Source organism: Scardinius erythrophthalmus (assembly GCF_964197995.2).
Source record: "Scardinius erythrophthalmus genome assembly, chromosome: 13".
Lineage (NCBI taxonomy): Eukaryota > Metazoa > Chordata > Actinopteri > Cypriniformes > Leuciscidae > Scardinius > Scardinius erythrophthalmus.
The window spans coordinates 17421499-17446148 of record NC_138233.1 but is presented as its reverse complement, the minus strand read 5'-3'; the positions used below and the strand labels follow the sequence as shown (position 1 = coordinate 17446148).

The following is a 24650-nucleotide window of genomic DNA, read 5'->3' as shown; positions in this document are numbered from 1 at the left end:
CAGTTCAGGGTAGGATCAAGTTTCTCTCTGTGAAAATGAATGTGTGTAATACTCATAGACAGTAAAAGAAATAGACACAGCGACCCCATTGGATTCAACAGAGACAAAGTGAAGTCAATTAGAAACTCTTACTTCCTGACGGCTGAGCGTACAGCGCAGACTCAAACTGAGCTTGACGACGTAGATGTGAAATGAGCAACCCGTCTGTCTTCTAGTAGCTGTGCCAAGAGAAATCTGAATCATTCCCTTCCGAAACTTGCAGAGACTGAGAGCGTGAGTAGGAGGTGTCCATGAGCTAGGAGCTGGAGAAACGTTTGCCAAGTATTCTGATTAATTATTTTGTCATTTTGTCTCCACGTCCCGCCGATTGCCCGCAAGCTTCTCCTCCTGTCCATACGGTAATCTCTCTACTGTGCGACAGAGAGTCGCCTGGTTATGACGCAATCGTTAGCCTATTTTTATAAAAACTGCTTCTACGGGGCCATAACGTAAGATACAAGGTAATGGAGCCTTTTATACATTTTCGTGTTTCTTTGGAAATAAATAATGGACAAATGGAGTCTTTAAACGCCTCAGATGTAAAGTTATTCGCTGTCAAAGTGACGCCAAAATGAATGGGAGTCAATGGAATGCTAACAGCAGGTGATGGTCGGCTAATCAATGGCGGCGCCCAGGGAAGCTTCAGTGTTTTCTGAAACATTGGTCCCCTGGTAATACTCAAAATAGTTTGTGTGTTCTAACGTGTGCGTGTGTGTTTGGGTAGCGTGTGTATGCATGTATCCACACATGTCTCTTATTTTCAGTCTCTCCCATTCACTTTCAATGGGCGGCAATTTTTGAGCGAAATGAGATGCCTATTCTCAGATAAATGAGGCTTACGATTAATCGTATGCAAACAGAAATATAAAACCAGTCCTAATTGAAAGAGAACAAGTTGACAAAAAGATTGAATCCAATATTGGGCGATGATATAGCATAACAAGTGATTTATAAGCTATTTTTTATAGGCCGGTCATTTTTGACTGGGAACAAAAAAAGTGTTATATTAAGGTTCTGAACACAACCTGAGGGTTAAAAAGTATCTAGATAAAATTATAAAATTATCTAAATTCAAACACTATTTCATGGCCAAGTATTCATTTATTTGGACAATAGCCAGTATGCTGGATAATGTACAGTCAGTTGATCATTACAGCAAAATAAACCCAGACATGAAGACATTGCTAGGAATAGTATACTACAGAATCATGCTTTATTTGCATGATTTAGCAGAAATAGTAAGAGTATACTAGTATGCAATTCCATATTTAGCAATTATCCCTTACATCTCGTACATTATATATATATATATATATATATTCTTTTTCTTTCACTTTTTATTTTAATGTAAGCATCTGAACTCCATTCATGACTGTGAACAACAACTACAAATATAAATACATTACAGCATGAACTTTATCAATTCTATTGCAAGAGGGTAAAGTAGAACATGAGATTACATAACACAGCTGTACTCTTTTTTTTTTTTAAGTGAATCGTTACGTAAAGCCCCTTTTGAGCTGGAGCTTTCTGCGGGTCCCACGACAGTCTGCAAAATATATTCTACTGGAAAGCTAAAGAGGCACATGACAAACCCCCATTCTCAAACAAATTAATTGAAGCTGGGATGAAGGCCCATTTAATGGAATGCATAAAGGCATACATGATAATAAGCATTGTTAAGAGACACAGCGGACTTCCTTTAGGAAATTGCCATCATATTTACTACGCAAGAGTGAGCGAGGCAAGGTCAGATGATGTCACCAACACCACTGTGTTGTTTTAGTGCAGTGCATGCTAATGATATGCAAATGCACTGAGGAAAAACCTTCCCTGGTTTCACCCGTATTAGCCATGGTCTCTGTTTTCTGGTTAAATCCAATATGCACCATGCTGTTCAGCCCCGACTCCTCATTAACACTCCTCAAACACAACATTTATGCACAATCAAGTCCCAGCAAACATACACTTCCTAAAGGGTTGGTTCATTTTACTCTGAGACATTTTAGTTTATTTGCACACAGTTTTACTAAATCCCTAAAATAACACTGGTTTATGAAGGTCACTCTCAACAGCCATTTTTGTTGTTTATGCCTCAAGTGGCAGATTTGATGGATTAGCCAACTCTTCTCAAAAGGTGTGAAGACAGTGACGCCCAATCCTTGTCACAGACCGCTCAATATCAGCAAACTCTGGAGCCCGAGCGAGCAGTGTGTTTACAAGGACACAAGACAAAGACAAGCCTGCTGTCTGTCTCTCTCACACACACACACACACACACACACACACACACACACACACACACACACACACACACCAGATCCCCTGACTGTCATTCCAAACCCTCTAACCTTTCACAATCTGTTCTGGCTAGCAGAGTTCACCTATCACCCACAGTTCAGCTAAAAAGCATGTATATTTACACACATAGGTAGATCATCAAAGACTCTATAAAGAATTTAAATATATATCAGACTCTCTCAAATATTAGCTTTTCCAAGATAACGCAGGCATACATGACCCCACTATGAAATAATTTATGAGAACAAATCAAATGTCACATGACTCGCATTTCATGTTGAATGGCATAAACTTCATTTTTGCATCCAGTACACACAGAATTCGATCTTCAAAAATCCAAAAGCATCACAGAAGCACGATGGAGAGTGTGAGCAGATGATTTTAACAGTGTTTATTTAACAGGACTGACATCAAACGTCAAACATGGTCATTTATGTAACAGAACCAAATGTAGTGTGGCAAGCACTACTACAGTATCTAAAACTTGATAAGAAAATATCATAGAATGTATTTCACATCAGAGTTGGGTCATTTGAATTTTAGCAATTCCCATTCTGATTCTGTCAATCAATTCTGATTCTTATTGATTCCGATTCTAATCAAATCCCAGTTTCCATTCCAGCAAAAAATTAAAAATTGTAATACTTATTCAGTGTCTTTTGGCAAAACATTTTGTTCTGGCTGAATTCCATGAACAAAAATCAGCAGCCCAAAGAACACTTACACAAGGACATTTTTAACTAAAATAACACGGCAAAAACAACTGGACCAACTTGTATACATTTCAAACATTTTTAAAGACCATTAAACAGTCAGTAATAAAATAAGAACAAATAAACAAATTAGCAATGGCACAAATAAACACAACTGTACAAGTACCAGAGGTGTAAAGTCCAGGTTCAGAAAGTAAAAGTCCTCCTCAGTATTTTGTTCCAATCAACTGGATTTGCTAATTAGCACAGTTCTTCAGCCAGGAGATAGAGCTGGCTGAGCTCATGGGTGGAATAAACATATGGCAGGACTTTTACTTTCTGACCCCTGGACTTTACACCACTGTCAAGTACAGAAACTGAAATCAAATGTAAATTAACTGCATAGTTTTCTTTTTATAGATAAAATATAGAATAATCCTTAATAAAGTTACAAATGTTATTCAGTCAAGATCAATGAGTGATTTTCTTTTTCTTTTGTTCTCTGGTTAACCTTTATGACAGACCATATTAGGCTGCTGTCACTTTTTTAATGGCTCGTTTCCACTGAGCGGTACGGTACGGAACGGTACGCATTTATTTCCTAATTTCAAGTACGCAAAGTTTGTACTTGCCATGTGCGACTCCTACATGCAAATGGTACAGCGCGTTCTTAAAAGCGTCACTCAGCTCGCTCTGCTACTCCGGTTATCTCTGTTACTCTGTATGTACATTTTAAGCAATAATAAAACGAAATATGTTATAAAACACCACTCTGCCTCTTTTCGTTTTCATTTAACCCTCTGGGGTCTGAGGGGTTTTTGGGGTCCTTGAGATGTTCTGACATGCCCTGACATTTGTGCTTTTTTCAGTTGCTTATAAACATATTAAATAAATTAAACATTATAGGGACACAAATGTGTTTCATGCGCAACGCATATTGATTATTCACTGCACGTTATTCGTTATTCTATTTATAACAAAACGAAATTTAAAACACAACCCTAACGTTACCTCTTTTCGTTTAAATAAAAAAAATAAAAATTAAACATATTTCAGGCAATATATGCATTTGTACAAATGTTGCAATAAACATCAGTGATAATCTTGTAATAAAAAAATGACAAGAAACTATATTTCTTTTTGTAAAATTTCAGTTTTATCAATAATAGCCAATATAAAAGTTTAAGTAAAAGGTACAAGGAGCTATACAATAAGACATAAAGCAAACAATTCAGTCAATAGTGACGCTTTTAAGAACGCGCTGTACCATTTGCATGTAGGAGTCGCACATAGTACAAACTTTGCGTAGCCTACTTGATATTGAGAAAAGCCTAATGTCGGCGCTTGTCTTCTTGTGACAAACATGTCGAGGAACAAGAACGATCTGCTGTATGTCATCCATTGTAGTTTACTATGTTCTTCTTCGCGCGAAAATGACGTTGATCGAAACACCACGCCTATCAAGTAAGGGTACAGTACTGTTGGCAGTGGAAACGCTAGCCATATCATGGTTAACAGACCCGAACCGTACCGTACTGTACTGTCCCGTACCGTACCGTACTGCTCAGTGGAAACGAGCCATTAAAAAAGACCTTTTGCGCGGATCCAATATACTGTTACACGTGCATTTTCTTTCTCAACTGTTTACGTTCACTTATGACAAAACCGACTGTTTTTACAAGAATATTTTAACATATTTTGTTTGCATTTGTTCGTTCAAGAGTGAGAAGACGAGCTACTATATGACAGGCGGCTCTCTACGTACGCTTTGCATATGTGCGAACAGAAAACAGCGCGCGAGTGCCGAATTAAGTTCTCTTTTGCGTCTTCTTGCAATTGAAATAGTTTGAAATCACATTAAAATGCACACACAGGAATCGATAAGCAGAATCACATTTTTAATTTTATTGCAAGTATCCGATTCCTGACCTTTACTAGGCTATATCTGATTCCAGAAATGAAATTGATTTTTGATTCACCGTCCTGTTGATATATTGTTAAAAATATGTATTTTTAATTGAAATAAAGCTGAAATAAAATAAAGTATAAATATTAGATAAAAAAAAAAAATTGGAACTGTTGTCTTGGTAACTAACTGAAATTAAGACATTAATTACTAAAACTGAAACTAAAATATTAAAATATATATATTATCTATTAAAATGACAAATGAACATAATAAATGACAAAACAATATTGTAAAACTATGTAAAAGGGCTGTTCAGGGGCAAAACAATAGAACAAGGTGTAATTCAGTCTTTCTTAATGGCAGTAAAAATAGGAATGATCTTGAAGTTCTTCTGCCGAAGTCAATCTGAACCCTTTGACATGATCCCACATTCGTTCAAGTTATGTATAAATGCCCTGCTCATAATGTTATCAAGTCAAAGTTCTGTTTCATTTCACCTGTTTCAGTTCGATTTCACCTAAGATAAGAACAAGACAAAGTACAACATGTCCGCCGGGGTGAACATGGCCAGAAGGGAGGTGGGATGGATCTAGAGATGATTGGTCAGTCAGCTTGTGGGGAAAAGTTATAAAATGCGTGACCATCCTTGAGAACTGACAGTTAAAAGCTGAGTAAAAGAAAGCAGTCCAGCTTGACATATCATAATTTCAGCCATGAGTGGATGTCCATATTTTCAGAAGAAATTCGTGTATGTATTTTCAGCTTTCAGCATTTTTAGATATTTGAGATTATACAGTTAATCCCAAAGACACATACCATCACTGCCATATCTGAAATCAGTTCGAACACAGACCTACGCTGAATGTTGTACACTAATGTTTCTGTGTTTTATGTTAATGTGTTTGATGGAAATATAGGTCAGCTAGTAAGCAGCATCTGAAAGAAGATGAGAATGATGATTCTCAATCTGGAATTAACAAGGCCAGCAAAGGAGGTCTTATCTATGGTGACTATCTGCAGGTAAACGGCATATTAACTCATGCATATTAATGACATTTTCATATATTTTAATAAGCATAAAGCATAGTTTCTCCTAAAATAGTTCATGATTAATTGGTGAGCAGTCCTCGAATCTAAAGTGTATTATAATGGGCTGTGCGATCAGAACACCATGGGATTCTTTCTAGGTTTCCAAATTAATAAATGCTGGAAATTGCATGCATCTCAGATTTTAATGGCAAACAGTGATGTAGTTTGTTTGTTATGTTCTATTTTAAATAGACACACCGAATTTGGTTATATACAGACTTTTTTTTGGCTTGCTTTTCATGAAACAAAATGTTCTCTCATCCCCAGCTGGATAAAATAGTGACATCTCAGATGCTTCAAAGTGAGCTGAAGGGAAACAAGATCCATGACGAACATCTGTTCATCGTCACACATCAAGGTGAGCCACACAAAAGCTAAACAGCCTTTGGGCAAATCAGTCTTAGCCTCTCTCCAATGAACGCTCCCAAAACACGACGAAAAAAAAAAAGAAGCTAATTTCCTGTTTATAATGCTGAATGTTGACAAGTTTCACTGCAACCAAAAACAGCCAAGACTAAATCAAAAGCTCAAAGCTGAATGAAACCCACATCATGTGAACAATCGTTGACAATCCAGAATCCACCACACCAGTGGATCCAGTGAATCCAGAGTTATACGACTACACATAATCCATAAATGCATGCTTTTTTCATACAGTGTGTCATAAAGGTTCATTAGAGAAGCCCAGAGACTAATGTCCTTGAAGTGTAATGACTTTTCATATGTAACCTGAAGAAATGATTAACTTGTTCCTTCTGTTGCAGCATATGAACTGTGGTTTAAACAAATTCTGTGGGAGCTGGACTCAGTGAGAGAAATCTTCACCAGTGGACATGTGAGTAGCCCAAATACAAAAAAGATTTGTGTTAGTGGGTCATGAACAGCTACAGTTATCAGATTTAGCTCAATTTTCCTTATTACATGGCTTGGTTGAATTCTAATGTAGAATGCGGTCTGTTATTTCTTGTTATACCATGGTCTGGGTGAATACTCGATTCTGATTGGCTGCAGGGTATCCGTTAAAAAGTGATAATGTACACCTAAATAAACCGTCAGGCGTAACCAAGGAAACCAAGTTATTGTTTGTAACTTGTAACTTTAGATTTCGATTGATTGTAAAACGAATTAAAATATAAACTAATGTTTTAAAAATGTGTTATTTGGCAGGTGATGGTATGTAAGGGATAATGTATAGTGAGCCGGTTGTTATAGTGAATAACAACCCCGACAGGCTGAACGGGATCCCGACGCAAAGCGGAGGGATCTTGAATCAGCCTGAAGGGGTTGTTATTCACTATAACAACCGGCTCACTATACATTATCCCGCTTATTACATGGCTACCTACAAAATAAATAAATAATTTGCCACGAATTATTGATTTAAAAAGGGGTTATTGATTTAAAAACGATTGTATTGCTTCCGCTAAAGAAAATAGTCCGTTCCGCGTCCATAGCAACGCGCTGTTTTTCATGGCAACGGTCTGTTATACTTCGCAGCGGTCTGTTGTAAAGAAATAACAGACCGCATTCTATATTGGAATTCAGCCAAGCCATGTAATAAAAGCGGGTTAATGCCCTTCGAGGTGTCCATTGTCAGGTATTAATGGACTTCGGCGGAGGTTGGACGGTTCACACCTCGCCGTCGTCCATTAATACCTTATAATGGACACCTCGTCGGAAGTCCGGAACTCCGCGCGGCGAAGGACGGTTGCCTCCACCGAAGTCCATTAAGTAAGGGATAATGTATAGTGAGCCGGTTGTTATAGTGAATAACAACCCCGACAGGCTGAACGGGATCCCGACGCGAAGCGGAGGGATCTTGAATCAGCCTGAAGGGGTTGTTATTCACTATAACAACCGGCTCACTATACATTATCCCGCTTATTACATGGCTACCTACAAAATAAATAAATAATTTGCCGCGAATTATTGATTTAAAAAGGGGTTATTGATTTAAAAACGATTGTATTGCTTCCGCTAAAGAAAATAGTCCGTTCCGCGTCCATAGCAACGCGCTGTTTTTCATGGCAACGGTCTGTTATACTTCGCAGCGGTCTGTTATCAAGAAATAACAGACCGCATTCTACATTGGAATTCAGCCAAGCCATGTAATAATACCTGATAACGGACACCTCGTCGGGCATTAACCCTTACATAACAGACCTCTGCTAACTATAACACACCGTTGCCATGAAAAACAGAACGTTGCTATGGACGCAGGATTCTAACCGTAGAGACGGAACGGACTATTTTCTTTAGCGGAAGCAATACGATCGTTTTTAAATCAATAAACTCCTTTTTAAATCAATATTTTGTGTCAAATTATTGATTTATTTGGTAGGTAGCCATGTAATAAGCGGGATAATGTAGAGTGAGGCGTTTGTTATAGCGAATACAACCCCCTCAGGCTGATTCATGATCCCTCCGCTTCGCGTCGGGGTCCAACCGCCTCACTCTACATTATCCCTTACATAAGTCACCTAAAAAAGTGTGTTATTGAGCATTTTTAATGAGAATATTAAATCTAATGAAGGTTCAGGCTGACAGGGAACAAAGAAGAGATTAGCAAGAGATGATGAATGATTTTCATAAACATCTGGAAAAAACACACTAACTCAGCTCAATAGCTCAGACAAAATCAGGGCAAATATTTTAATATTATTATCTGATATTTTGTGCTATACTGCATACAAAAACATTCAAAGGTTTGGGGTCGGTAAGATTTTTTAAATGTTTTTGAAAGGGTCTCTTCTGCTCACCAAGGCTGCATTTATTTGATAATAATAAAAAAAAAAATACAGTAAAATTCTATTTGAATATATTTTAAAGTGTTACTTACTCATATGACGACAAAGCATCATTGCTCCAGTCTTCAGTGTCACACGATCCTTCAGAAATCCTTCTAATAGGCTGATTTAGTGCTCAAGAATAATTTCTTATAATCAATATTGAAAACAGTGCATTGTGGAAACTGTATTTTTTAAGATAAGCATTAATTTATTTGGAATAGAAATCTCTAAAACATTCTAAATGCCTTTTCTGTTGCTTTTGATCAATTTAATGTGTCCTTGCTGAATAAAAGTATTAATGGTAAACCGGTCGAACAAAAGTTTTTATATATATATATATCCCAAGCTATTTTGATGGTTCTATGCAGGGTTTTATAAGGATTTTTGGGATACTTGTCAAAGTGACGCATTTGCATGCTTCTAATGGAAAATTCAGTTAATTTATTGTTTGTAGGCTTTTGGACAATGATAAACAGCCCGAGCCTTCAGTTTTATGATATATGTAGTTCAGTTGAGAGAAACAATGCGCACTGCAGCATGAGGCTGCCACCTTCAGTCTAGTTTAAGATACTTCTCTAGTTAAATGTCCTGTTTCTGGGACTTTATGAAGACTGATGAAAGTGAATCTAACTGTAACGCTATTTCCTCAGGTACGTGACGAGCGAAACATGCTCAAAGTCAACACTCGTATCCAAAGAGTTGTGATGATATTCAGACTGTTGCTCGACCAGTTCTCTGTTCTGGAAACCATGACTGCCTTAGACTTCTATGACTTCAGGTAAGGTTTATATAGTTCTCATTATTATGACAATGAAAAGCAATTCCTGAAAACAAGTTTTACATTTCCTAGATAACAGCTTTGGTTGAACAAAATTGGTGTAGGAAATGTACCAACACTCAAGAGACTGGATATAGCTAACTCAGTAAATAAGCATTAGATGGCACTAATTTGTTAGATCAAAGTCAATGGCAGTTTAGCATAATTGTATTTAGCTGGATTGATCTGCGTGTTTTTGTGCACAGGGAATATCTCGCGCCGGCTTCGGGCTTCCAGAGTCTGCAGTTTCGACTGCTGGAAAACAAGATTGGGGTCCCACAAAACCAGAGGGTCCCCTACAACAGAAGGCATTATCGGGATAATTTCCGTGACCAGGAAAATGAGCTGCTCCTCCACTCAGAGCAGGAGCCCACGCTGCTTCTGTTAGTGGAGGTAAACCTGAGGGAAATCACATTATAAGAGAAGTCACGAATACTGTTTTAATCAATGTAATCGGGGAAATTCAACACAAGAGCTGTAACTTACTGGACTTCTTTGCCGGTTATTGGTATTCAGAGAGGAATAGGTTACATGGACAATTTATTTATCAAGTCAGGATTAATCTGGCGGACAGCTACCTGGCGTTTAACATTTCTCATAAGCAATCAATACTTTTCAGCAATGGCTGGAGAGAACGCCAGGTTTGGAGGAAGATGGCTTCAATTTTTGGGGGAAACTGGAAGGCAATATTTTCGAGGGGCTCAGGAGAGAGAAAGAAAATATAGAGGTTTGTGGAGGATCCCTGGATAATTCTGTGCAGTTCTCAAAACTAAGTTTTAAGTGACAACTCATGTTTCTTCTTAACAGCAAAAAGCAGCCTCGGAGATGAAAGAGGAGATGATGGCCGAGCTCATTAAGCAGAGAGACATTTTCTTATCGCTCTTTGATGAGAGAAGACATGTTCACTTACTAAGCACCGGTCAGCGAACCTCTCGTGTGTACAACGTCAATGTCAAGTGCCACATCCACTAGCTAATACAGTGGGACATGTTGTTCTGTCTGTGCAGGTCAGAGGAGGCTGTCCTATAAAGCACTGCAGGGAGCCCTGATGATATACTTCTACAGGTACGTCTAAGATGACCTGCTCGATTCAACTTAAAAGTAAATGTTATGCCGTATACACAATCATTCAAGACTTTTTAAATGTTTTTAAAGAAGTCATGCTCACCAAGACTGCATTTATTTGATCAAAAATACAGTAAAAACAGTATTAAAATTTAATATAACAATTGCATATGTTTGAAAATGTCATTTCTTCCTGAGCTGAATTGTCAGCATCATTACTTCAGCCATCAGTGTCACATGATCCTTCAGAAATCATTCTAATATGCTGTGATGCTCAAGAAACATTTCAGATTAGAGAGATATTATCCAATGGCACTTCAAAGAATACCATGATTCATTAGCTTGATGAAGAACAAAGATCGAATTTATTTTCAAACTCAACTTCTCACCGCCTGTTCTCAGGGAGGAGCCTCGATTTCAGGTGCCTTTCCAACTCCTGACATCTTTGATGGACATCGACACCCTCATGACAAAATGGAGATGTATGTGATACCACTGAAAAACAGCTTCAAAACTGCAAATAAATCTGACCTTAAACACCCTGTAGGGCAAAGCCTCTTAGAAGTGTCAACACTGAACAAAAGGTTTTCTTCTGCATATCAATAATGCATTCGTTTTCTACTTCCTGCATAATTTATACCTGAATTTCCCCCTAGACAACCACGTGTGTATGGTGCACAGGATGATTGGCAGTAAAGGCGGCACAGGTGGCTCTTCAGGCTACCAGTATCTGCGCTCCACTGTCAGGTAGGCCAAATAATCTGGGACAAATCCAGATGAAGCACCCTGCATCTGCTGGAATTATCCATGCGAAAAATAATGCTAAATGAAATGTGAATTGGCAGCAATATGCAAGTCACCTCCTGGACACGAACCACTCAAACACAAGCACAGTATGTATTGATATGTCTTATTCATGAACCTGACTATGTTTTGCCAGTGATCGGTACAAGGTGTTTGTGGATCTGTTTAACTTGGCCACCTTCCTGGTTCCGAGGGAGTGGGTACCCAAGCTGGACCCGAGTGAGCACAGCTTCCTGTACACGGCCGAATGCTGCGACAGCTCCTACTGCAGCAGCGATGACTCAGACTAAACAGATGGAGGATGAGGGAAGGATGAACAGTGTTTATAGAGAACAAAAAAAAAAAAAAAAGCTTCAACCCTCACAAGTCTTCCATCACCAACATTTGTCACTAAAGTCTTTTTAAATGGTAGAATGCGAGGCTACAAAGCTGTGCTGATTTTACAGATGTTCAAAAGACAGCGTCAAAAAAAAACAAAAACAGTGACACTGTTATTGCACTTGTTTATATACTGTCAATATAATGTAATATTCTAACATATGTGTGGTTAACTGATTTATATTTTGTAAATAAAGAGCATACATCTACAGATATTATGATGCTTCTTGTTTATTTGAAAAAAATAGACAATGTTTTCTGTCAAAATGTGTACTTGAATACTATACAAGTTTATTTAATATCAGTAAACATGTTAGATTATTCCTAAAATGCAACCACAATTGATAAACACAATAAAAAGTAAACTTTGGTTAACATTCTATTGTAGTTTCCCTGTAACATCTTACATTTATTTACTATAGTAATAGTAACAGCAAATTATGCATAATTATCAGTATTCATTTGTATAATTACACTGTAACAAGGACACCTTATTAACCCAAGTTTATAGTTACAAATGTGTATAAAAGCAGATTAATTCTGGGCATCTAGTACATAATGTACTGTAGTGATAAGGACTTAAATATTAAAGGCTGTAATTAGCTTAATACAAATGTTCACATTTTTCTTAGATGAGTTCACTTGTGTCCAACATCAGTGCAATGTCACAATATAGTAAGCGTTCAGTTCAGTTGTGCACTTATACTTACTAACGGTGTTTTCTGAGGATTAAAACATTCTTAAAAGACAGTGTGCGTTTCGTAACTAAAAGGATTTCCGGCTCTGACTCAGATTATTTTGGGCTACAGTGACTGGGCTTAAGAATATGATGTATTAGCTCAAATAGCAGCGTACTTGCTCTGCATTCGCGAGGCAAAAGGATTTGTTACGTGAGATTTTTTTCAGTTCTCATCAGCAGGATTTCCGTCCTGAGGGTGATATTTTAAAATGTCGATCTGCCACGGTCTTATCACGGAGGTACAAAAGATTATTGACAATTACACAAAAACAGCAGCAACATTGTCAGCAATTCCTGCAAAAAAGAAAAAAAGAGTGGCTGTTGATTCTCATCTGACATTGCGTAAAGTCAGATCACAATCGAAAAATAAGGAAACACTTTATTTTACAGTGTCTTTACATATGTTACATGTACTTACCATAGTAATAACAGTAAATTATGCATCATTACATGCAACTAACCCTCAACCAAACCCTCATCCTACCCTAACCCTATAGTAAGTACATGTAGTTGCTTAATATTACTCAGTATTTAAATCTATAATTACACTGTAAAATTGACACCTTAAAATAAAGTGTAACCAAAAATAATCATTTACAAATAATCTGATTTGAATTAAAACTAGGAATTTATGATTGTATTTTTTCATTGCAGACAGTATTGAGTATTTGCCAACGTCCAACACTTCATGAATATTTATGAATGCACACAATGTCTCCCTGCAGCAGGATGCATTGTGTTTATCACTTGTCTGGGAAACTGTCAACAAAGCAAAAAAGCATTAAAAGTGGGTCATACACAAACCTACCACACATGTTGTTCCCTATTTTGATGTAAACATATCCATTATCGCCCCATGAGGTCCCCCAGGAATTGCGCACTATCCAATATGGCACTTCCCCTGTGATAAAACATGAAGACATATCAGAGATAATACACCTGAGATGGGAAATGATTAATTACAAAAAAGACATAATACATAGCATACACTTATAATGGTATGGAAACAAAACAGGAGGTTTTTTATTTATTTATATCCAAACTAATCCAAAAAGCAACTGATTGACTGCAATAACGCTCATGTATTGTTTGCAGTTTTAAGTCACGGTACTTTAAGTACACATCTGTACGGAGCCCATAAAGTGACACGGTGGTGGGGAAAAAATATGAGATGGAAAGACACTTTTTTTGTTGCAAATATTCTGCAAAAGAGCGAAAGAGTTTCTTTCTCAGGGGAACGCAAATGTTTTGAAATAACATTTTTCATCCCATCTCATATTTTTTCATATCACCGGGTCTCTTTAGTGGGCTAAATACATTCGTATTGTCAATATAATGTACTGGAATGTACTTTATTATTATTCGTATACACATAATTTAAAATTTAGACCCTGTTTTCTGTCAAAATGTGTACTTAATATGCATCTATTTATTTTTAGTATGTCAGATTATTATTATATCCAAACTAATCCAAAAAGCATCTTGCTAGTATTGCAGATTTGACAAACTGATTAATTACAATAACGCTCATGTATTGTTTGCAGTTTTAAGCTAATGGTGCATCACTTTCTCTAATTTACATTGCAAGTACTTTATTCAAACTAGTAAACAAACAGGAGAGAACAAATCAAAGGAGTGTATAAACGCTGCGGACAGCTTGCTGAATAAACCGCAGACACATCAGGCAGTTTTCTGGGATGTTGGCACACAGCCAGTATTTGCCGGCGTCGGCTCAACTGTGCGCCCTTGACAGGACGTAATCCGTGAAGGCCAGCGATCTGAACCTTTGTTTGCTCTGAGGCACAAGTAAAGAGAGTTTAACTGTCTGTGTGAGTGTGTGTGTACCTGTGGTATCATAACCGGTGATTAGTACGGCATGGTTGGCATTGTGGCTGGAGCAGTGGTGCTGAATGATGCCGCCCAGGTAATCCTGCCAGCTGATGGCATCCACAATGGCCACTAGAGGCCCGGACTCCACCAGGACACTCATCATCACCTCCTCATGTACACTAGGACAACATATCAATCCCAATGTATGCAGTACTTACTAGGTTTACTTAGTTCAGACGTTACATTGCACAACATGGGTAATGATAAATCCGTCCATCCAAATTGTACAGCATTTATTTTGATCAATTTAATGCATTCATGAGATTTCCCTGCAGGCTGTGACAGAAATGGAAACCATGCAACCAGTAAAACGGTTGGCTGACCCAATTGGTTAGGACAGAAATCATGCCATGGGCTGTCAAACGATTAATCGCGATTAATCGCATCCAAAATAAAAGTTTGTGTTTACATAATTTATGTCTGTGTACGGAGTATAATTATTTTCTATATATAAATACACACACATGCATATATATATTTAAGAAAATGTGTTTATATATAAAATATTTATATATAATATAAATATATATACACAGTACATACATGCAAATATTTCTTAAATATATACATGCATGTTTGTGTATTTATATATAGAAAATAATTATACACTGTACACACACATGTATTATGTAAAAACAAACTTTTATTTTGGATGCGATTAATCGTTTGACAGCCCTAGAAAGAACACAATGCAAAACATAGTGACATCTGACATAAATGTTACCACCGAAACACAGGTCAGAGGTGCTGCGTTTGGTTTTTGACCAGCCTATGTGAGCTTAGTGAGTGTACAGTCAGTGACCCCGAGTGGCAAACAGAGTTGACAAGAACAGATGAGTAAACATAAAACACTGGCCCACATCCCAACAAACTTCAACCTTAAATGATTTAATTGTACACGAGGTCTGCGCTGGCACAGCTGACTGTTGATGTAAAGCTCAAGGTATCTGCATGCTTCATCTATTACCTGAAGTCATACGCGGAGTAATTCCTCACGATCACTCCATCATGAGAACGAGGAAAGTACTGGCAGCTTCCAGCGACGGCTTTGAAGGGATACTCCGCCTGATTCACTAACTTCAATTTGGTCTGAAATAAAACAAGACATACAAAACAGGATATTAGGCGTGCCAATTATGGAACTTCTGGGAGCATAACAGACATCTTTAATTAGCAGCTTGTTTGAGTTTTAACCCTCTCAGAACTGGAGCGGCTAGCTAATTAATTAAAACCCTTATTAAAATCCTAATTAAAATGCTTGTTACAAAAAAACAAGCAAAACAGATGTCATTTAAAAGCTTAGAACGAGGACTTCACAATACATTTCAGCACTTTTACCAACCTAATTAATGCTTTTAATCAGCTGTAAAATGATGTGGTTTGTTTGCTAAATTTATGGAATACGATCCAAATGATAATATAACTACTAAAACGTTTGGATAGCCTTGTTACACACAAAGTTCGGGGCAATAACTTTTTTAAATGATTTTGAAAGAAGTCTCTTATGCTCACCAAGGCTGAATTTATTAGATGAATATTATTACAATTTAAATGAACTGCTTTAATATATTTTAAAATTTAATTTTCAGCAGCCAGTCTTGAGTTTCACATGATCCTTCAGAAATCATTTTAATATTTAGGAAGATCTGGTGCTCTAGAAATGTTTCTTATTATCATCAATGTTGAAAACAAATGTTTAATATTTTTGTAGAAATGATTCCATTTTTTCCAGTCTTTGGTGATAGGAAGTGGAAAAGATCTATTTTGATCAATTTAATGCATCCTTGCTAAATAAAACCATTCATTTCTTTCTTTCATCTTACTGACCCCAAAGCTTTGAACAATAGTGTACTCCTCGCATAAGAAAATATGGCATAACAAACTATTGGTTAAAGCCAGGAGTGTCTAGTCCTGCAGTCCAGAGTGCAGCTCCAACACATTTCTAGTAATTCGGAAGACTTTGAGTAGCTGGATGAAGTGTGTTTAATTAGGACTGGACAGGAGCTGAACTCTGCAGGAGACTGGCCCGCAAGGAGCAGGATAAAATGAACGGTAGTTGAATACACTCTTATGATCAATTTAGACAGCACCTGTATGAGCCAGTACAGAGCTTCATCGGGGGATCCACCGTTACAGCCATGGTTTTCATAAGAACAGTCTATAACCTGCTGCACACTGAGCTGCTGTAGTTTTCCACCATCTTTGGCTGACACCGATTCAATGGCCTCCACCACACTGAAGGCCCAGCAACCTCCACACTGCAAGAAAGAGCAAAAAGAAATGCAGAGTAAACATATCTAGTACACACTGTAACAAAAAAGTCATATGTTCTGAGTCTGAGTATATGCATGAGTGAAAAAATGAAGTTTAATCTTGAAGTTTATCTGGAAAATTATCTCTTCCTCCCTGTTGTGACGTATGTTCAAGTGGAAAAGCTTCTCAAATGAAAAAAAAAAGAGGGCGGGACTTGATATTGTCCATGTGTAATTGAATGGATGGTTGTGGTTTTGCTATTGTTGTGATCCGACCCTGATGCCAGTAAACACATCATCAGAGAATAGAAGAGATGCCCTTGCATAAGGGAGGGGAAGTTACTTTAATTAAAGATTATGAGGGCATGAATTAAAAATATAATAATAATGATGGGCACAGATAAATCTTTTATAATAAATACTGCAATATTCCCTAAAAAATAAAAATGGTCAATTTGGATTTCATGGTGACGTTAACATCTAAACCCTACCGACTCCTGGTTTCGTACTGGTCCGACAACTCCATGGTCCCTCCAATCAAACTTGGGTGGATAATTCGTCTTAATGTGAAATCCAGCCCTAGATGGGTCAAACTTTGGAGCCGTCTCAGCCCGAGCTGTGAGATATCGCTCTGACAATCAAATGAGGCAGGTCAGTTGCCATTATATAAAAAGTGAATTCATCTGTAAGCATCCTTATCCATACTCACCTTTGAATTGTTTCGGAGAGAAGTCAGAGAACTGGTTGACGCCGTAATGGGCAGAACGGTTTGATTTCTTCAACTGTGAGTTCAGAAAGGCTTGTCTCTTGAGGGAACTCTACAATGTGACAAAACAAGACATCACCAAAGGTGTCTTGTGCAACAGGTAAGATCTCAATCACATGAGGAAATGTATCACATGACAGAAACTAATGGAATTACTGGCATTGCCTGTATATATATATATAAATAAATAAATAAATAAATAAATATATGTGTGTGTATATATATATATATATATATATATATATATGTGTGTGTGTGTGTATTCATATACTATAAAACTCAAATTCTAGTATTGAGACATGGCCACTGTACATTTACTTTATAATTCCAATATTTAAATAGGCCTACATTAGAATCATCTCTAGTTATTGGCTGCCTTCAAAAACGAGCAAGCTGCCTACCTAGACAGCATTTCTGGGCATCCAAAGCACATTAAGCTGTATTTGTGAGAGTCCTCATCTCATGATGCCTAAAAATACTGTCTAGTTAGGCAGCTCACTAGGTTATGAGACACATCCATTGTCTCTTAATCATAGGCAGCGATTGTCGACGAATGAGTTCTTATAATATGGATTTAATGCTGTCGTTGTAATGTGAGATATTAATGTTAGTCCACTAAATATACCTGGAAATTAATCAGTCTCTGATAGAGTTCGTTGTTTTCATTTTCTTGCTGAAAAGTCATCAGTCGTTCTTCGTCCGTCAGATATTTCCTACTTAGTTCGACGCTGATGGATCCCGTGAGCAGTTCATGGTAAATTATCAAAACAACAAATATTAAAGTAAACGCCATTTAAACGGAACCATAAGCAAACGTTTAGCAAAGCCTGCGGTACTCTTTAGCAACTTTCATTTCTGCTGTAGATAATTTCCTGCAGCAGAAGCAGAGCAGAGAGCTCTATCGCCCTCTAGCGGCTGATGAAAACATTACCTGAGAGCGCCCTCTTCCAAATCCATTGACAGGCTCTTGAAATGTAAAACGGAACCAAAGCACCGAAGGAATCACAGACGAAAAGGTTAAAGACAATAACTCTCAAACGCATTGAAGCGTTTACGGAGCGTCTAATTATACGCCATTCAAAATAAATGATTTTTTTCTTAATGCTTTCCATGAAATTAAAAGGTCACACACTTAATGGTGCCCATGTTACTCAGTTATTATAAAAATAAGTAGTATGTGATGGCATCATTAATGATATATTCTTCTGATGTAATTATATTCTGAAGCTGCCTGTAATTAGGCCTATATTAAAGTGATTTAGTAGCATGCAACATATATATATTTTTAAATTCTACCACTGCTATAAATAATAATATTTCATAATATATTTTTAATTAAATAAAAATCTACTTCACTCTTCTTTCTCTTTTGTTCCAGGTATTTAAACTCCAGAGAGGCTGATGCCCTTTCTGACTGCATGACAGGACTCACAATCCAGACTTGACTCAAATAGCACCAGTTAAGCTCATTTATCCATCCATCCATGACAGTGTTCTTATTGTTAACTAAAAATAAAACAAGCTTTTCATTATGAAGCTGAAATATAGATGAAAATGTTTGCCTTGGCAACTAACTGAAAAAAAGAGAAAAAAGTAATGAATCTTAAACTGGATTAAAAAGAGCTGAATATAAATATTTAAAATATAATAAAATGACAAAAGCGTATTAAATTACTACAACTGAAACTAAAATTAAAATGAAAACTGGAAATAAATATACATTTATAAATACTATAATAGTCTATAAACAATACTAAAATAACACTGATCCATGTTGTATTTATTTTAAACCTCACTCAAAGAAAGACAGCAGTATAGGCAATTATGACAAGTTTAATGCTGAGGCAGTATGTAACATAGTAGCCCATTATTATGACCCACGTAAAGCAGAGCCGTTTCTCACTGAGTGTCTCAGAGTAGAGCTTCTGCCCTGTCCTGACCCAAATATATGACACAAAACAAATCTGAAGCAGAATCAACATTTCTGTGAAGCCCAGCACGGTCACAATGCCATCCCCCGAAAACGAGAACACAAAATAGACAGACACTCTTGTGCACGGACAAGATCCGATCCAGGAAAGACTAATTGAGAGAGAGAGAGAGAGAGAGAGAGAGAGAGAGAGATATACTGTATGAATTCTAATATGCAAATACTGGGTTACACTTTATTTTAAGGTGTCGTTGTTACAGTGTAATTATATATTTAAGTACTGAGTAATATTAAGCAACTACATGTACTTACAATAGAGTTAGGGTTTGGTTGCATGTAATTATGCGTACTTTATTACTATTGTTACTATGGTAAGTACATGTAACATATGTAACAAGGACACAGTAAAATAAAGTGTTACCAAATACTGTATATATTAGGTCCACTTGCTTGGAACTGATTAGTATTCACTGAAGGTATTCCATAGGATTTTCTTTAAATACATGTTTCAAACATTTTCATTCTATGTACACAGAAATACTGTATATTTCTAAGAGGAAGTAACGGTGATTTGTCGAGGAGTTTCGAGTGCTACAGGCCAGCACTAAATGTGAAGCTGCGGCATTTGAGCATATGAAGGACGAGTTGGTTTGCATCTGAGACACTGTTTAGCTACAAAGATGCAAAGCATTGAGATGCAAAGCAGACAGCTCTTCTATAAAGGCTCAGTTTCCAAGCCTGCTTTCACGACTGTCCTCAAGAGAGTTTTCCCCATCTGAAACAATAATAGGCATTGGAACGTAAAAACAGTCAGCAAATTACATACATGAGACAACAACAGACACGACATTTGGGGCTACCAGAGAAACGAACAAAGAGGTACTTCCCATAGCCGTCTGTGAAAAGATGTCATTTGAAATAGTCTTTCAAAAAGTAAGAGAGAAAAATAAGTGTAAAAGTGTGAGGCTGATGATGGTGCAATAGTCCAATCACATCCGCTTGAGGCGACCGATCATTCTACAGTGGTAGAGTTTATCGCCAGAGTCAGTGTGCTCACCGTCAATACTCCATTTCACACTCATAAAGGTTGATCCCCATAGTCTGGGGTCGGGGAGAGGACGATGGAGGAATGGACTTGAGGTGGAGGAGATGCGTGTCCTCAGGATTTGTTGTCGTCGTACATGTCCAGTGACGCCTGGATGTCTGGAAGCTCCATTTCATAATCTACACTGCGCGGAGACACAGAACTACGGTTGAAGAAATGACCACCTGCAAACAGACAAACAACAAAAACCATGGGGATTAATCGTCGTTTTTGTGTACAACAGGGGGATGGAAATGAGAAAGATGAAAGTTATGAAATAATTCTGCTGAAAGTTAATCAAATATTCAGGATTCTGCTCCTGCAGACTGAAAATGCTTATTTACCTTCCCACATAAAGGTTGAGCTCAAATCTGACATTTCATCTCAGCACAAAATCAATGTCGGTCCGTTACGTGTAATCAACACTTATTATGTCCTTGACCCTGGACCAATTACCATCAACCTTCTCAGTGGAAGTCAGTTCTTTACGGAAGAGTCTGTGATTATACAGTTCCTTGATTTAAGCGGATTTTATGGGCATGTATATTTTTCTATTTGATTTATATTATGTCCAGTAGACTAGACTGCAATGAACTGTTAACACAAATGTGTGTATGCGCTGTTCCATTCAATTGTGCATTATTAAACAGTATTCAAATATACACAGTATGAGTAGAAAAGTAATGCAGCTGTAGATAGGTAAATAAAAACCTTACTGATTTACTTAAAATAACACTGCAATGTCTGAAAACGCACTGGATATTTAATCTTTAAAAACGGTGTCAAAGGTACATTGTCATTTTTATGTTGAAAATTGCCAATTCAATACACCATCAATCCTTCTTTCAAAAACAGGTTTTTGTCTTACCCTGATTCACTATGGATGCAGTTCTTTTTTTACCGCTAGAGGGCCAACTTGTATTCAAAAGCAACAGCAGACTTAAAGACAGGGGCCTAATAATGTATACATTTACAACAATAAAGCGAAATATGCTTAACTCCAGCAAGTAATCCTTCGTTAGCTTGTTCAAATGCTTTTAGGTTTCCAACTAAATTCTGCAGAAAAGTGGCCATCCAGGACTCGAGCCCTGACCATGAGTTGCACAATCTCTATCCTCATGCATTAAAGGTTAGGCTTATACAAAACACAACCTGTCCTCATAGATATGTTACAGTTTATTTTTAGTGCTCTTAGCTTGACGTTCTGTAAGGAAGTGCTGAAATAAACATAACAGCTAGAATATGCTGCAGCAAATCAATACTGTATGTCTAATAGACATGTGATATAATGAAGAAGGTTGGTCTGCAAGTCAAAATTTGATTCGGGAATATCACCACGGTAAACTGAGGGAGACAGAAGCATCAAAACAGTATCAAGGAATAAAACTAATACTAGTAACTACTAACTTACTGGACAATTCAGCACAACAAAGCTGTTTGCACAAAGCAATTTTAATACACACAAAAATGTCTTTAAACATGTTTACATGACAAAGATTAACCAAAGTATTTGAAAAAAACAAACAAACTAAAAAACCACACATTTAACATTTCTAAGCATTTAACATACTTCTATTCATTTAACATTTAACAATATTAATCTAAAATGAAAACAAAAAGAGCTTATTAAAGCAATTGCGTAAAACAGAAGTTAATCAGCAATATAATCCAGTGAAAACCAATGAACATCCTCATATCTACAGAGGTGAAAGCTAGCTCTATTAACACTGCATGTGTTTAAAGTGGACTTGAAGTGCAGTCAGCAACTTTGCTTTTCAGGATGCATTTCTATTTTAGAATTCAGGACTCCAGAAAACATCTTCATTCCAACTTAAGGCTGTAAAAGACAAATATACATAGTAAAACAAAACATACCAAAGTCATTATGCTTAGGAAATATATAACATGTACCTAAATAAATTGATTACAAAATAATGATTTGATCAATCTCATTTAAAGACTTTTAGCCTGCATAACACTATGGCAGTATTTACTCTTGATGTCACAAATCTTGCTGGACAGTAGGTACATTTCCTCTTTGTTAATGTATTTAGGGATGCTATGACATTCTGAAAGTCTTGAAAAAGATCTACAATACTCACTCATCGGTGGGGGCGCTGGCAGTGGCTCTGATGATCATGTAACAAAGTGTGAGAGCAGAGAGGACGCCGAAGCTGGCAACAATAAACCACTCTTCTGTTAACAGAGTAAAAGGGGGGAGGGGTCATTTTCTGTTGAGGGCGGAGCCAGGGTATCATCTCGACAGAGAGCCGAAGAGAACAGGAAACTGGAGACAGGTGGAGGCGTGAAGAAAAGAGGAACACTTCTCTAATCCATGGAACAAGAGAGGAAGCCATGGGCAAGCGACGATCCGAACACAACAGATAAAAACGAGAGCGAAACAGAACGTAGCACATTCAGAGCACATGACGCTTAGTGCTGGTTTAGCCAGACATTTACAAAGCAGCAAAGATCTGTTAGGAAGACCATGACATTAGAAGATGCAGCTGAGTATTCCACATAGAAGCTGTTTTTTGTTGTTGTTGTTTTTTTTAAAGACAATTTAAATGAAGGGATTTTTTTAGATCAGTGTAATTCTGTAAACAAATAGAAATTACATTCAAAAGAATCTGTAAAACAGAGACCACTACAATTTTAGAAAGGAACCAAAAAAAAAAAAAAAATGGGTATGAATAAATTGCAGAGCTCTTCAGGCGCTACACCTGCTTGGGGTTCTATTACATAATTAATCACTACAATTCAAATAGAGGCCAACAGGAGGGGTTAAAATTGCTGAACACAATATTTTAAAGACACAGCACCAGGACAAATGGTTGGAAAATAATAAATTATCCTACAAACCCATAATTACCCCACATCTTTTTCTGCAACTTAGAGTAGTTTTGTGAGCATTTACTTATTTTACTTTCTATGCACTTTTCTTTTCTTAAGATTAGTTTCATTGCACTCAACATGTGTGTTGTTATTGCTCTGAATAACCTGCTTAAAAACGCTGGCACAATCTATACACTAAAATAACATCAGAGAAAATGATGTTACTTAAAGCCAACACATATTTATATTTATATATATTTATATATATATACATATATTTAAAGACAGCACTTAAATTTAACTTTTGATGACTGTCTAAGGTTATTACTAGAGGTGGATGGTATAGCAAAATTTTGTCAATCAATATGAATTTAAGGCTAAAGGATCTATCTTTCTGTTAAAACGTTCAACCATTTTACAAATATGTGTATTATGACATATAAATATCAACTAAAATGTTAAAGGGGTACTTCACAGCTAGCAAAATGAGCTTTCAATAAAACGTGGCTGCCTGTACAGAAGAAAGATTGAAATCAACTCTACCTGACTAGAGAAAAGAGAAAAAAGGCTCTCCCTTCTTCCAAATAGGTAGGAAAACATCAACACCCATAATGCACTGGGCATGATGCCGTCCAATGCCACTCCCACCAGTCTGCTGTGGATACGCTTCCCAGAGTCAAACACCGCCTTGCTTTAGAAGGAAATACTTCTTAGCAAACTTTTAGTCATAATGGTGTTGACTTTTTGTTTCTGGATGCAAGAATTTAAAGAGTAAATGTTTTGAGGGAGGGAGTTACCTTTGGATCACACGCCTTGTAGGCAGTGGCTAAAGGCTGCAAAGAATCATGAATACGGAAAAGCTGAAAAACCTCTGTTTAAGTAGACGACTGGATGACCACGAACAGTTTTAGGCCAAATGGATGGGGAAAAACTGAAAGAAACTGCCGTTCTGTCAGCTCCGCCCAAACCCCCATGCAAAACGCTGTCATGTATAGAGGGGAGAAACCTGTTGCCATAATTTCAATTAAACGAGCAAACGAATAAACATTGTTCACTTACAGTACATATATTATCGACACTGTAAAAACACAAAGTGGGTTGAAAATCGGCAAAGTCACACTTTACGAATATGTAAGCAATAATGTACAGCCAGTTACTATAAAAAAGTGATTTATTTTATGATAACTGGCAGAATTTAAATGATCTCACTCATTATAAAATGATATGTAATTTTCACATTCATTTTATAGGTGATAGGAGAGACCACAGAG

At 37.1% G+C, this 24650-nt stretch overlaps 3 protein-coding genes across 7 annotated transcripts in view; 1 reads left to right on the top strand and 2 right to left on the bottom strand.

Moving 5' to 3' along the window:
• Positions 1-437: 437 nt before the first annotated feature.
• tdo2a (tryptophan 2,3-dioxygenase a) lies at positions 438-12256 on the top strand. 3 transcript variants are annotated; one of them, XM_081383525.1, is made up of 12 exons: positions 438-500; positions 5859-5961; positions 6298-6388; positions 6795-6865; positions 9470-9597; positions 9843-10029; positions 10256-10363; positions 10444-10555; positions 10644-10701; positions 11104-11183; positions 11358-11448; positions 11642-12100. In XM_081383525.1, the coding sequence occupies exons 3-12, from the start codon at positions 6322-6324 to the stop codon at positions 11793-11795; spliced, it is 1056 nt and encodes a 351-aa protein (XP_081239651.1). In that variant the 5' UTR covers positions 438-500; positions 5859-5961; positions 6298-6321; the 3' UTR covers positions 11796-12100. The 3 variants fall into 3 exon arrangements, with proteins under 3 accessions (XP_081239651.1, XP_081239649.1, XP_081239650.1); XM_081383523.1 differs by lacking the exon at positions 438-500 and adding an exon at positions 635-710 and having other exon boundaries at positions 11642-12097; XM_081383524.1 differs by lacking the exon at positions 438-500 and adding an exon at positions 5597-5689 and having other exon boundaries at positions 11642-12256.
• ctso (cathepsin O) lies at positions 10788-18430 on the bottom strand. Of its 2 annotated transcripts, none has more exons than XM_081383527.1 (8): positions 18156-18409; positions 17474-17582; positions 17256-17395; positions 16603-16770; positions 15480-15601; positions 14468-14631; positions 13431-13523; positions 10788-11791 (listed from the first exon to the last, which is right to left on the bottom strand). In XM_081383527.1, exons 1-8 carry the CDS (start codon positions 18321-18323, stop codon positions 11787-11789), a joined length of 969 nt encoding a protein of 322 aa, XP_081239653.1. In that variant the 5' UTR covers positions 18324-18409; the 3' UTR covers positions 10788-11786. The 2 variants fall into 2 exon arrangements, with proteins under 2 accessions (XP_081239653.1, XP_081239652.1); XM_081383526.1 differs by lacking the exon at positions 10788-11791 and adding an exon at positions 12153-12916 and having other exon boundaries at positions 18156-18430.
• An 866-nt stretch (positions 18431-19296) lies between these two features.
• Positions 19297-24650, bottom strand: part of rnf130 (ring finger protein 130) — a 44241-nt gene continuing 38887 nt past the window's right edge. The window contains exons 9-10 of one of the 2 annotated variants that reach the window (XM_081383259.1): positions 22647-22740; positions 21978-22381 (exon numbers count right to left, since the gene is read on the bottom strand). In XM_081383259.1, the coding sequence (XP_081239385.1) occupies positions 22366-22381; positions 22647-22740 (110 nt within the window). In that variant the 3' untranslated portion in view covers positions 21978-22365. Of the gene's footprint in view, positions 20730-21977; positions 22382-22646; positions 22741-24650 lie in introns of those variants that run through there. The other variant, XM_081383260.1, reaches the window with a different exon arrangement.

Coding starts and splice junctions, on each gene's coding strand:
- tdo2a (XM_081383523.1), top strand. CDS start 661: ATGGCGGCGCCCAGGGAAGCTTCAGTGTTTTCTGAAACATTGGTCCCC. Junction 10,030..10,255: donor CGCTGCTTCTGTTAGTGGAG/GTAAACCTGAGG, acceptor AATACTTTTCAG/CAATGGCTGGAGAGAACGCC. Junction 11,449..11,641: donor TATCTGCGCTCCACTGTCAG/GTAGGCCAAATA, acceptor ATGTTTTGCCAG/TGATCGGTACAAGGTGTTTG.
- ctso (XM_081383526.1), bottom strand. CDS start 18,323: ATGGCGTTTACTTTAATATTTGTTGTTTTGATAATTTACCATGAACTG. Junction 13,524..14,467: donor CACCGGTTATGATACCACAG/GTACACACACAC, acceptor GTTTTATCACAG/GGGAAGTGCCATATTGGATA. Junction 12,917..13,430: donor AATAGGGAACAACATGTGTG/GTAGGTTTGTGT, acceptor TCTTTTTTGCAG/GAATTGCTGACAATGTTGCT.